Source organism: Ctenopharyngodon idella, chromosome 15 (assembly GCF_019924925.1).
Source record: "Ctenopharyngodon idella isolate HZGC_01 chromosome 15, HZGC01, whole genome shotgun sequence".
NCBI classification, from domain to species: Eukaryota; Metazoa; Chordata; class Actinopteri; order Cypriniformes; family Xenocyprididae; genus Ctenopharyngodon; species Ctenopharyngodon idella.
The window spans coordinates 35,395,035-35,407,809 of NC_067234.1; the positions used below are offsets into that span (position 1 = coordinate 35,395,035).

Here is a 12,775-nt window from a genome sequence, read left to right on the forward strand (position 1 = left end):
AAGGCGGAGCTGAGGTCGGGTAGCAGAAGTATAAAGAGAGAGCCAAAAAAGCTTTACAAGGGCGTTTCAGTACTGTGAATTGGGCGAAAACCAGTTTGAAAGGGATCAAAGGGGAGGACTGGAGTGATTTTCAGGTGAAAACATTTTGCATGGTCAAACATCAATCACATATTCTTCAAACGTGTAAAAATGAGACAAGCGCATGTTTGATTCCTCTTGGAGTGTTTGGCAAAAAAATAAAAAGAAACTCATTCAGTTTTTCACAGCTGGCACGAGAGATGCACCAACTGCTTAAAATAGTTCATCTGTTGTGCCAGTCCACACACACAGACACAGAAACTTGTTCTGGCTTGAGCATCCCAGCATGCACACACGTGTGCTGTGCCGGTATAATCTCCCTACATCTGTATGGAACATTTCATGCCCTCTGGTGAACCGCCAACAGCGCCGTCGTTCAGAAATGCAAACGTGTTCTGACGCGCTCACCACTGTAAAAACACCCCCTCGATTTCACCGACCAAACACTGCATTTCAAAACCTCTTCAGATCAGCACCATCAACATAAACCATTGTTAGATCATGACAACAGGCTCTGAAGAGCTCAGTTACACACAATCACAGGTTCCAATTAAAACAATTGCAAACATTAAGGAAACATTACATTTTATCATTCTGCAAATATTATGGGAATGTTACTTTTGAATGTTCTCTGAACGTTCTGAAACAAGTAGCAACATTTAAAAAATGTTAACTATAACGTTTCAGAAAAATGTTGTAAAAACGATGCATAAATAACATTTTGAAAAACATCTGAAAGAACACTCTTATTAACGTTACTGGAAGAACATTTGTTCATAACATCAAGAACTTCAAAGAATCAACTCAGCCAAAAGATGATAACAGGAAGATCTCTGACACTAAAGGGCTACTAAGAACCATTTAAAAACTTCAAAGTCATAAAAACAGCCTGAGCTATCCACAGAGCTACACTTGAACTAAATTTGAATAGAATAGAGAGGAAATATTAATTTCCTTGAAATGCATTCATGTTATGCTGATGTGTGTGCAAACTCTTACAGTGTACAGTACTGAGGCGATACCACGGTACAGCAGTGCATTCAGATACTGGATTCTCTGAATTTCCAACAAAATCTCATGGCAATTTTGTAAGTTTTGACCGAATTGGTGGCTAATTCATATAATTTGTACAATCTCATTTGCACGTTTTCCTACGATCTGCCTGCGCCCCACTGACAGTTAGATTTAGGCATGAACCTTCATGCTTCCTTTTTCCTAAAAATCTAATACAAATCACGTTGTATGAATTCATACGAACTAGCCAATCTCATTTGTAAGTTTTCTTATTATACTCTGCTTTCGTCCCAATGATGGTTAGGCCTAGGTTAGTGTTGCACCTTCATCTTATTCATACGTTTTTGTACAACCTGTTTGCACTCCACCTTAATGCAAACGTGTTTTCTAAAAATCGTACGTTCTTGTACTATCTGCTCATGCAAAACTGATAGTTAGGTTTAGTGGTGCACCTTTCTGCTTACGTGTTTTCTAAAAATTGTACATTTTCGTACAAATAACTTTTTACAAATTAGCCAATTTCATTTGTACATTTTCGAAAGATCTGCTTACGCACTGTTGACGGTAAGGTTAGTAGTGCCCCTTCATGCTTATTTTTATCTAAAAATGTTACGTTTTCGTATGAATTCATACGAATTAGCCAATCTCATTTGTGAGTTTTCAAAAGATCTGCTTACGCATCGTTGACGGTTAGGTTTAGTGGTGCACCTCCATCCTTTTATTTCAAAAACTCACATCGTACGAATTAGCCAATCTCATTCATACGTTTTCGTACAATCTGCTTACGCACCATTGATGGTTAAGTTAGTGGTGCCCCTTCATGCTCATTTTTATCTAAAGATTTTACATTTTCATACGAATTTATACGAACTAGCCAATCTAATTTCTAAGTTTTCGTATGATCTGCTTAGGTTTAGTGGTGCATCTTCATCCTTTTTTTCGGAAACTCACATCGTACAAATTCATAGAAATTAGCCAATCTAATTTGTACGTTTTTGTATGATTGTCTTATGCATCCTTGCCAGTTAGGGTAGTGGTGCCCCTTCATGCTTGTTTTTATCTAAATATTGTATGTTTTCTCAGTCATTGATCATGACTCATCCATGACTCTCACAGTCCGTTGCGATTACACACAGATTCTTAAAATAAACTGAAAATGTTTTGCATGGTCAAAAGAAATCATTTGGAAACTGGTTTAACCAATGCAACAGGAAGCACCAACACAAGACATCAAGCAAGTTTCACTCCATACACAAGCAAATTTCTAGCAACGCTAGAACAAATTTAGAACAGAGCTTAACTAAAAAGCATTTTAAGAAATGCATGCATTGACATGGCTTTTCCATGCCTGAAGAATAATTCCAGAAAGAGTTTTCCATGACCATGGGAGATAATGCCATGGTACCGGTCTGTTGGTCACAGTAGTGCATGTAGTTATTTTTATGCATGATGAGGTGGAGGTCACACTGGTCACGTGACCTCTGCGGCTCCCGCGTGCCAACTCAAGTGTTTGGATTTTAAACTAGTACACTGAAGTGAAATTTACTGTACATAAACCCTCATACCGCTCTGCTTCACAACAAAACTAAACTATGATGACACACATTATAAAATAATAACACAAAACAAAGCTTGAGTTAGTGAAGACTAATAATGTTGGGCACTAAACAACTTTTAAATCGTCTAAACTCTAAAATATACATTTAAAAAAAAAACTTTCTTAATCAATGTGTTGCTTGTGCATTCATTTATAGGCAAACACAACGCTCCTGTTATAAAGATGCGTCGCTCGCTTTCAGCGTAGACAGGGTGTGAAAGCAAGAAAGAAAGCAAGAAAGTTCACAAACACACGTCTGTTGTACTAAATATAATGTGTTCTGGATAAATAACGTGAAATATAAATATTTAATAGTAAAGCATGGCTCTTACAGCACACATAACGCGTACGCGCCGTTCACGCTCTCGCTGTCCCGCACCAGGAAACTCCCGTCCCGCCCGGCTCGAGCAAGCAGCTCCTCCGCCGCCGCGCGACTCAGATCCCGGTGATACCAGAGCGGCGGAGCGGGACACACTCCGGCCATAGCGGAATCCAATATTCCTCCAAAACACAGTCCGGATCCACTGCAAACGCGGCGCAGAAGCCGCGGGCCGCGCGTCAGCCGCACGCACCGCTCGAGCGTTTAAAGTTTTCAGAGTTTCTCCTGCTTTCCTGTTAGTTCCTGAAAAACCTCCATGAGAGAGAAAACACAACAGCAGCTCACATCCAACAGCAGGGGCGCACAGAGACACGGCGCGCGCGCGCGCACACACACGCTACTGAGTGTATCTGACACACTGGGGCTAGTTGTCACATACTTTACTCAGTGAATATTTCTTAGGGAGGGTTTGTTTTTCAAACCCAATTTCTGAACACACACTGACAGTTTAAAAAAAAATAGTTAATCCTGTTGTCATGTGTGAGAACTATTAATGTTAGTTTGTGGTTTTATTTTTCATATTGTGGGTTTTATAGGCCAATTGAATTTAATTAGGCTCAATTTGACACGCTCCATAAAGACTGTTTATCAGTGTGGTTCTTCACTCAACAGGAACAATGTAATATTGTATTTTAGTCTGGATGACAGAATTGAGAAAACAAGCACTCTTTAAAATAGCTGACAGAATAACAAGGTGACACTGCCTCTCAAACACACATCACACTTCAGACACACTAACACTATCTGTCAGCTTGTGTTGAGTTGCTTTCACACACATAAACAACACATATCAACGGCAATATTGAGTAAACAAAATAAATAATACATTTGTGGATTTTCTGTCAGATATGTCTATAAGAGTAAAATGACACAAAAGGTCATAGCTGGTTCTTCTCATTGTAGTTCAGTGTTTTTCTGTCTAAAGTTGTTTGAACTGAGCTGGTGTCCTCCATGAGAAGTGTTGAATGAGTAATAATCACTGCGGTTTGACAAACTCTGGACTCTGGGTTAGTGAGTGACGCTTCAAACATCCTGCGGGTTTCATAGCGCCGCCTGTCGGTTCACTGTTACCAGTGTCTGACTGCAGAGGGCGCTGATGGACCACAACCTATCTATCTATCTATCTATCTATCTATCTATCTATCTATCTATATGTCTGACTATCTATTTATACATCTATCTATCTATCTATACATCTATCTATATGTCTATCTATCTATACGTCTATCTATCTATCTATCTATCTATACGTTTGACTATCTATCTATCCATCTGACTATCTATCTATACATCTATCTATCTATACATCTGACTATCTATCTATCTATACGTCTATATATCTATCTATACATCTATCTATCTATACGTCTATATATCTATCTATACATCTATCTATCTATATGTCTATCTGACTGACTATCTATCTAAACATCTATCTATACGTCTATCTGACTATCTATCTATACATCTATCTATACGTCTATCTATCTGACTATCCATCTATCTATACGTTTGACTATCTATCTATCCATCTGACTATCTATCTATACGTCTTACTATCTATCTATCTATACATCTATCTATCTATCCATCTGACTATCTATCTATACGTCTTACTATCTATCTATCTATACATCTATCTATCTATCCATCTGACTATCTATCTATACGTCTTACTATCTATCTATACATCTATATATCTATCTATACATCTATCTATACGTCTATATATCTATCTATACATCTATCTATCTATATGTCTATCTGACTGACTATCTATCTATACTTCTATCTATACGTCTATCTGACCATCTATCTATACATCTATCTATATGTCTATCTATCTGACTGACTATCCATCTACCTATCCATCTGACTATCTATCTATACGTCTTACTATCTATCTATACATCTATACGTCTTACTATCTAGCTATACATCTATCTATCTATACGTCTTACTATCCAGCTATACATCTATCTATCTGTATATCTATCTATACGTCTTTCTATCTATACGTCTGACTATCTATCTACCTATATATCTATACATCTGACTATCTATCTACCTATATATCTATACATCTGACTATCTATCTATCTATCTATCTATCTATCTATCTATCTATCTACCTACCTATATATCTATACGTCTGACTATCTATCTACCTATATATCTATACGTCTGACTATCTATCTACCTATCTATCTATCTATCTATCTATCTATCTATCTATCTACCTATCTATATGTCTGACTATCTGTCTGTCTATCTATCATATTACCTTTTAAATAAAGTCACATGGATTACCAAATGAAATAGGCTTAAACAAATATCATGTGATCTTTAATTCTGCATTGACTTACATGCACAGAAAATCAACACACCTCCATTATTAATGTGTCTCCTGCAGGCTCTTTAGTCTTTAAACATTTATTCACAAATAACAGTGAGATTGTGATGCTCATGTAATGCATTTTGGGTGATTTTGACATCAGAGAGAAATAATTCCGTCGAGGGTCTCAGACGGTTGTGTTTTCAGTATTCTAGTAGTTGATGTCAGTGCAGCAGCATCATGAGAAGAGCAAACACATGCAGGCCTGTTGCTATGGTGACCGTCTCCGCATCACCGTTCAGATAGTACTCAGCCACTTTCTTGTTAGGGTTCGCACCCTCGAACCACATCTGCATGCAGCGGCCGCTGTCTTTGGTGAGGGTTGTGTACTTGTAGGAGTTTGACCAGATCTTCTCACACATATCCTGAGCGCTGGGGAAAATCTCAGTCCAGCGGCTGCAGTGAGAGCCCTTCGGACAGTGATTCATGCCTGTAGGGTTGGGAGAAAGAGAGTCATTGTCATATTACTGTTTTTGGGCTCTACTAGATTGAATGTTGATTATTTTCCTCATATTCTCCATTGTTCAGCTCCTCTCTTCCCAGTCTGTCAGTAACGCTCTGTTTAGTTCCTGTCTCTATGAAGCCCCTCCTTCTGAAAGCACAATGTGCTCTGATTGGTCGGCTGGAGCAGTGTGTTGTGATTGGTGTTTGGGAAATGTCCCGCCCCTTACCATAACCTCCAGTTTCAACACACTACTAACTAACTCAACCAGCCCCCGCCCCTTTATTCTGCATATGAATTATTTAAATGAGGAATATTGTGAAGAAAACTCAAGATGGAGGCGTTTCAGGGAGTTCAGAAACACTGACACTGATATAGAGAAGAACTCCCGCTGGAGGGACTTTTTCATGCTCAAACAGCAACATTACACACTAAAGAAAAGCAGAATAGGTCCTCTTTAAGACAGAGGAGTTTATCTTTGTGAGAAATGCATGATTTCTGACCTGTGCTCCAGTCCCAGCCCTTGTGCCAGTTCTCTTTGCATGTGTAATCGCTCTTACAGTCCTCGTACCAGCTCTCACAATCCTCCCGACACAACGGCACGTCCAGGATTCGCTCCTTACGCCACGAGTCATTCGTCTTCACACACACACACACACACACACACACACACAGACAAACATAAACACGAGTCTCAAATTTGATACAAAACATAAATCACATATGCAAGCTTTTTTCCTATTATATTTTGTTTAAAGGTTCGATAAACTGTTCCATTTCAACATTGATTTTTCTGACTATTATTTCAGACTTTACTGACATAAAAACAAATATCTTTAATCCACAAATCAAACAAGGGTAAAACAGTGTGGTTTAGACGAATAACGCCGCTGTACCGGCTGAATCCAGGGCCCGAGGTGCGGTGAACACTCGTAGAAACACGTGTCCTGAATGAAATGCTTCTTGCATTTCTCGCTCATGGTGCCGCAGTGATTCCAGTTAAAGTTGTAGAGGTACGAATTATCCTGATGAGCTTCTTCTGTGGTGTTTGCTGTGCAGCAGGCGCTTTCCTTCCATGGAGAACACTGAGAGACAGAGGGAGAAATTACACTAAACACTCAGGAAACATTAAATATTAAACATATACAGCAAGAACCTTTTGTGCAATGGAAAGGTTTCATGGAGGTTAAAGGTTCTTCACTGATGCCGATAAACAATCTTTATTTTTAAGAGTGCAGAGAGACAGAGTTTTCCTGTATTAGAGTCTCATGCCTGCTTATACAGCTGTCCCTCCGGTCTGGGCTCTGATATCTGGTGTTTTCCATCCATACACATGTTGAGTTTGTCTACAGAAGAAACGCAAGACGGCAGAGATATCAGCAACACCGGGACGAGCAACAGCCTGAGAGAGAGAGAGAGAGAGAGACACAAATCAATGAAGATTATTTCAAGGTGAAAGAACAGATATTCTTTTCTCACGTCCTTCTGAACTTTACTAGTAAAACAGTTACAATATACTCTATAATACTGGGGTTTTCAAACTGGGAGTCTAGAGGAAAACTGTAGTAAAAAAGGGAAGAAAATAAAATAAATAATAAACAATAAGTCTAAATATATAAGTAAATAAATAGATTCAAATTAACAAATAAAACATTTAATTAAAATATTTTATATATTAAAAATAACTAGTTATTTATTGATATTAATAAATTAAATTAGATTAATATATATTAATTAATAAAACATTAATATAAAACAGTTATTTATATATTAAATTGATGAAATTAGATTAAAATAAATATTAATTAAAATAAAAAGTTATTAATCTATTAAACATTAATAAATAAAATTTTAAATAAATATATATTTAATTATATATAAATAAAACAAATACATATTTAACAGTACACTACTATAGTGAGTAGAAAATATATAATAATGTAAATTAAAACTAGTTTTTTGATTTATATTATTAATTTTTCAGTGTATAAATTGCATGATTATAAGATAGATGCCAAACCATCAACTAAAGCGGCTACTTAAATATACTGAAGTCCAGTTTTTTTACTTAAAATACATTTTTAAAAATGCAAAACAAAAGAAAAATTTATTTTCTATGTGACTATTCCTAACCCTAATCAAATGTCATTAAAGCAAAAAGGAGACACACCAAATACTGAGACCTTCTCAAACTCAACTTCATTAACTTGAATCCATTTTCATCTTCTTCATGCATTATTTCAGAGAACATGCAAAAAAGAAGCACTGTCACTCTCAGATTTTTGGACGCTGCTTTATATAAGTGAAAAATGAGATAAAGTAGATTTTGCTTTCATTGAAACATACCTTGAAAATAAAATGTCCATTTTCTATTTAGTTAAAGGTCCTCTTGTTCTCCAGGTTCTTCTGGAAAGCTTTTCCTCCCTTCAGCCGAAGTCTCTGAACTGTGTCAGTCTTTCTGGTTCAGTTCGATCAAAGTCTAGATAAATACTCCTTAAGAACCATGAATACAGTAATGAGACCCTCCTATCTCTCAAACCATGAGCAGTTTCAGCTGTGCGGTCACTGCGACCTGCCCTTATGGACTCCGGTTCCGTAACAATAAACATCTGTAATATTCAGAGTCATTACTATCTGAATACAAAGTGATTGTGTGCAGTTAAACTGTGTGCTCGAGGTTTATTGATGCTCGAGGAACTCTCGTGATCTCTCACACTTTGTCAGCGACATTTATACGATTGTAACTCGTAAAATCTTTTATAAGGTCGTTTCAGAGTTTTAAAAGTGAGCGCGTGAACGGCGGAACTAAAAATCGCTCGATGTCGTTTCTGAGGGGAGGAACATTCGGTGCAGCACCAGAGACCGCCGTGTGTTTACATTTGAACTTTCTGCAGACCTGCAGGTAAATCAAATATTAAAGACTCTAATTAAAATTAACCAGCCACGCTTTTTAGACAAGTGACCGGACACTGCAGTACGGAATACTGTGTCGTTTTTGTTTGGGTTATTATTTATGTTTTTATGAAGAATAAACAAGCAACCATACAGAAAGTACAGGTACTGTGGTGGTAATACTATCATGAGATAGGCTATACCATAATACTGACATTCATATCAAAAGGTACTTACACAGTACCATAGTACTACCTTGGTGCATGTCCAGAAATACGGTAGTGCTATAGTACATGTTAAGTAAAGCGTTTTTATGATATACCATGATATTCTTAGAAGTTTCTTTTGGGTACGATGTAAATGCTTGGCATTTCTAAAGAACACCATGGTATTACCATGTTTTTCACATAATATCACATGTGAAAAACATGGTAATACCATGGTATTAGTAATTCTGCTGTGAAAACTGTCACGTGCTGCATGAGTCATGAGTGATTCTATAAATGGAGATATATTTTTGCATTTCAAAAAGTTAAGAAAAAAAAAAAACTGTTCACTAACAGAAATTCTTCCCAGTATCTTAATGAAAATATATACAATTATAATAATTCAGTGCTTGTCAAACACAAGTTTACTTACTTTTTTCTTTTTATTGTTTTTCTTTCAATTTAATGTTGTAGAATTAGGAAAATGACTATTTAGGACTTTTATAAATAAAATAAGTTAAATATTACCAAAAGAAAAGTAAAAAAATATTTTGATTACACAATGATACATGATGGAAAAATACACTGACTAATTCAAACAACAAGAAATCATGATTTTCAGCTATATAAGACAGAAATTATTATATTGTTATGGCTTGTAACATCTTGTGATCCAAGAAAATGACTAACAAATTATTAAAATAATTAAAAATATAACAATTTGAAAAATTGTCATTTTAGATTGCTTTGAGTACAATGTAAATGCATGACATCACTAAAAAAAACACCATGTTTTTTTCACATATACTATGGTAATACCAAATGTGAAAAACATGGTAATACAATGTTTTTTAGTGATGCCATGCATTTACGTAGTATTCAGATATATTTTGGTATGTGGTTAAAACATGGTATTATGGTTCATGTGTGTGTGTGTGTCCAGAGATGTCCACCCTCTTCCCATCTCTGTTCCCGCGTGTGACCGAGTCTCTGTGGTTTAATCTGGACCGTCCGTGCGTGGATGAAGCCGAGCTGCACCAACAGGAGCAGCAGCACCAGACGTGGGTCAGTGTGTGTGTTTGAGTGTCTGTGTGTGTGAACTACTGTACGTGTGTGTGCTGATGATGCTTCATGTCTTCAGTTGCAGAACATCGCAGAGAAAGACAACAATCTGATGCCCATCGGGCGGCCCATCTTTGAGGTGAGCGTGAGAACGGCGTGATGTTCAGATCCGATTCCTGTGCAGCAGATGAAAATGTCTAACATGTGCTTTACCTTCCTGCAAGACCTTCGACGAGGAAGAGGAGGAGGATGACGAAGATGAGGAGGACAGCGAGGAAGACTCAGAGGACGATGAAGACATGCAGGACATGGACGACATGAACATCTACAATGAGTTTCCTGATGATGGAGAAATTAATGAGGTCAAGACACACACACACACACACACACACACAAACGAGTTTCTTCTAAGAGCAAACAACGAGTGAATATGAAATCAAATATTGATTCATGTGTATATAATGATTAATGCTGGTTCATGTAATAAGGGTTACAGAAATAATGTCGAATAATGATAGATTTGAAAATATTTTAAAACACCTAATACATAATGCCATTATTATGGTACATATCACTGTTTTTCATGTTAAATGTATTAAATATGTAAAGGGATATTTTTAAGGCGAGACTCTACAGGCAAAACCAGTGTTTTTTCAAGCACTGATCAGTCTTGAGGTCTATTTTGCTTCTATAACATGTGACTAGTGGAAGGAAAACACCAAAATACACCTTTAAGTGTTTATTTTACTGCATCTGTAGATTTCAATCTCAATACATATCTTTACAAATGAGTTTTTTCCTCCACTTCAGCAGCACTTACATACACCAAAACTTAGAGTTTTATTCACATCTATATTCTGAAGATTTTTACTGTGAGGTTTGTCCATAACATCATTTGCCTGATTTTTATAACATTTTATTCCTAAAAACATGTTAAAAATGTAAATGTAAATGACGGTATTTTCTGATTTATGGAGTGATAAAAAAGAGAACCAAAATCCCCTCTATAAAAATCTTTAAATCTAACATGAAAACAAAATCAAACAAGAATTTTGAATCTGGCTTTATCCAATGTTCAGATTTATATTCTGGAAATGTATGCACACATGCATTTGTAATTAGACAATACCTCATTTACAAATTTAAACATTTCAGAAAACTTGTGATATAAAACAGTTATGTTAATGTACTGTGTTTAGTCAACTGGGGAAGTATGGTGAGATATATTAGTTAAAATGTACCCTATTCAGCTGTAGTGTCTTGCCTTAAATCTGCTGTTGACGTGGCAAACACTGATTCTCATAAAGTTCAGTTTTAAAAAGATCCAAGTTTTGATTTTAGGTAAATGACGTGAGTGTCACTCACTGACAGGTCGACATGGAAGGAGCCGATCAAGACCAGGACCAGTGGATGATCTAGACCAGATCTGTCAACCAGACACGTGTTTGTGATGGGAAGAAGCATCCATATGCAGCTGAATTACTCAACTGACTGTTATTTTTATGTCTCACACACACAAGAGTTTCAGCTCAAGTGTTCAGTGTTACTAAAGAACTGCTCTCTGTATTTCTCATAAACGCAGCACTTGTTGCAACATAAACTTTTTTAACAGACTTGTAGAAAGTGTTCAGTAACTCTTTGGCTAATCTATAGAGCCACTAAAGTTACTGAGTTACTCGCCATTTCTGCATGTCATCCAAATGTGTCAGGTGTCAGACGTGTCACGCGTCATGTCTAATTTAGAACTCAGAACGGGTAAATCACCGCTGCTGTTTGTATCATAATATTTCTTTGTGGTTGTAAATAAATTTGTAGTCAATTACTCATCTTGTACAAATGGTCGATTTGTTAACTTTCCATCCCATTTTAATAGAATCATCTGTTTAGTTTAGCATATTTAAATCATTCAAGAAGATGTGAAGGGTCAAATTGTGTCATCATTTATTCACCCTCATGTTGCTCTAAACCTGTGCGATCACAGCTCTCAAATCTCATTAGCATTTGTGTAATGTAAAAATGATGCACAAACACACATCACACACGCAGAGGTTTATGATACCGTTGCCTTTCAATTTCATGATATGGAAGTATTAGCCATACACGTTTAGAAAGACAGAGAATCTCATTAATATTTCTTTTATAATGTGCTTATCACAAGGTGTCAATAGAGGGCGCTTTGAAGTCATTAACATTATATTTAATTAGATCCAATTAGGACATTTTGATTAGAAAATAGAATTTCCATTTCATTTCAACCGCATTGCGATATGGTTTAGTGCGCTTATTAAATCACAAAGGCTTAAATAAATATATGTGCTGCATGATTCAGAGTAAACTGTTTTATAAGTGAGTTTTCCACCAAAATAAAGTTTGAAAATGAAATTAAGAATAAACTTCAAATGATTTTAGTACTGTAATTTTACAGTTGTACTGTAAATAAAATAATGCTTAGTATTATTTTCTTAAATACTTGTATTTTATTTTACAGTGAAATATTGCAGCAGTAATATTCCTTATTTTAACATTTAATATTTTTATTTAATAATAATTTATAATTAATCATTATTATATAGTGATAATGTATTTTATAATAATGTTAAAAATAATTATAATTATATTGTTTTCTATTTTACATTGAAATATTGCAACAGTAATATTGTTTAATATTCCATATTTTTATTTAATAATAATAATAATAATATTTATTTAA

The 12,775-nt window shown here is 35.9% G+C and overlaps 3 protein-coding genes across 6 annotated transcripts in view; 1 reads left to right on the plus strand and 2 right to left on the minus strand.

The window, feature by feature from the left end:
• The window catches only part of inppl1a (inositol polyphosphate phosphatase-like 1a), a 33,193-nt gene extending 29,793 nt beyond the window's left edge, over positions 1-3,400 (minus strand). The window contains exon 1 of one of the 2 annotated variants that reach the window (XM_051861154.1): positions 3,022-3,400. In XM_051861154.1, the coding sequence (XP_051717114.1) occupies positions 3,022-3,173 (152 nt within the window). In that variant the 5' untranslated portion in view covers positions 3,174-3,400. The remainder of the gene's footprint in view (positions 1-3,021) is intronic. The other variant, XM_051861155.1, reaches the window with a different exon arrangement.
• Positions 3,401-5,387: 1,987 nt separating this feature from the next.
• On the minus strand, positions 5,388-8,496 carry folr (folate receptor). Its single transcript, XM_051861157.1, has 5 exons — positions 8,252-8,496; positions 7,178-7,307; positions 6,802-6,990; positions 6,409-6,544; positions 5,388-5,893 (listed from the first exon to the last, which is right to left on the minus strand). Exons 1-5 carry the CDS (start codon positions 8,269-8,271, stop codon positions 5,628-5,630), a joined length of 741 nt encoding a protein of 246 aa, XP_051717117.1. The 5' UTR covers positions 8,272-8,496; the 3' UTR covers positions 5,388-5,627.
• Positions 8,497-8,659: 163 nt separating this feature from the next.
• Positions 8,660-11,887, plus strand: anapc15 (anaphase promoting complex subunit 15). Of its 3 annotated transcripts, none has more exons than XM_051861160.1 (5): positions 8,660-8,807; positions 9,947-10,068; positions 10,145-10,204; positions 10,290-10,427; positions 11,407-11,887. In XM_051861160.1, the coding sequence occupies exons 2-5, from the start codon at positions 9,949-9,951 to the stop codon at positions 11,431-11,433; spliced, it is 345 nt and encodes a 114-aa protein (XP_051717120.1). In that variant the 5' UTR covers positions 8,660-8,807; positions 9,947-9,948; the 3' UTR covers positions 11,434-11,887. The 3 variants fall into 3 exon arrangements, with proteins under 3 accessions (XP_051717120.1, XP_051717118.1, XP_051717119.1); XM_051861158.1 differs by having other exon boundaries at positions 11,437-11,887; XM_051861159.1 differs by having other exon boundaries at positions 8,762-8,962; positions 11,437-11,887.
• The last annotated feature ends 888 nt before the right edge of the window (positions 11,888-12,775 follow it).

What these genes read in the sequence shown, in the direction of transcription:
- folr (XM_051861157.1), bottom strand. Translation starts at nt 8,271, where the DNA reads ATGGACATTTTATTTTCAAG. An exon ending in ATGGACATTTTATTTTCAAG is followed by an intron (nt 7,308 to 8,251) that starts GTATGTTTCAAT and finishes TCTCTCTCTCAG; the next exon opens with GCTGTTGCTCGTCCCGGTGT. An exon ending in GGGCTGGGACTGGAGCACAG is followed by an intron (nt 5,894 to 6,408) that starts GTCAGAAATCAT and finishes CCAACCCTACAG; the next exon opens with GCATGAATCACTGTCCGAAG.
- anapc15 (XM_051861158.1), top strand. Translation starts at nt 9,949, where the DNA reads ATGTCCACCCTCTTCCCATCTCTGTTCCCGCGTGTGACCGAGTCTCTG. An exon ending in AGCAGCAGCACCAGACGTGG is followed by an intron (nt 10,069 to 10,144) that starts GTCAGTGTGTGT and finishes TCATGTCTTCAG; the next exon opens with TTGCAGAACATCGCAGAGAA. An exon ending in TCGGGCGGCCCATCTTTGAG is followed by an intron (nt 10,205 to 10,289) that starts GTGAGCGTGAGA and finishes CCTTCCTGCAAG; the next exon opens with ACCTTCGACGAGGAAGAGGA.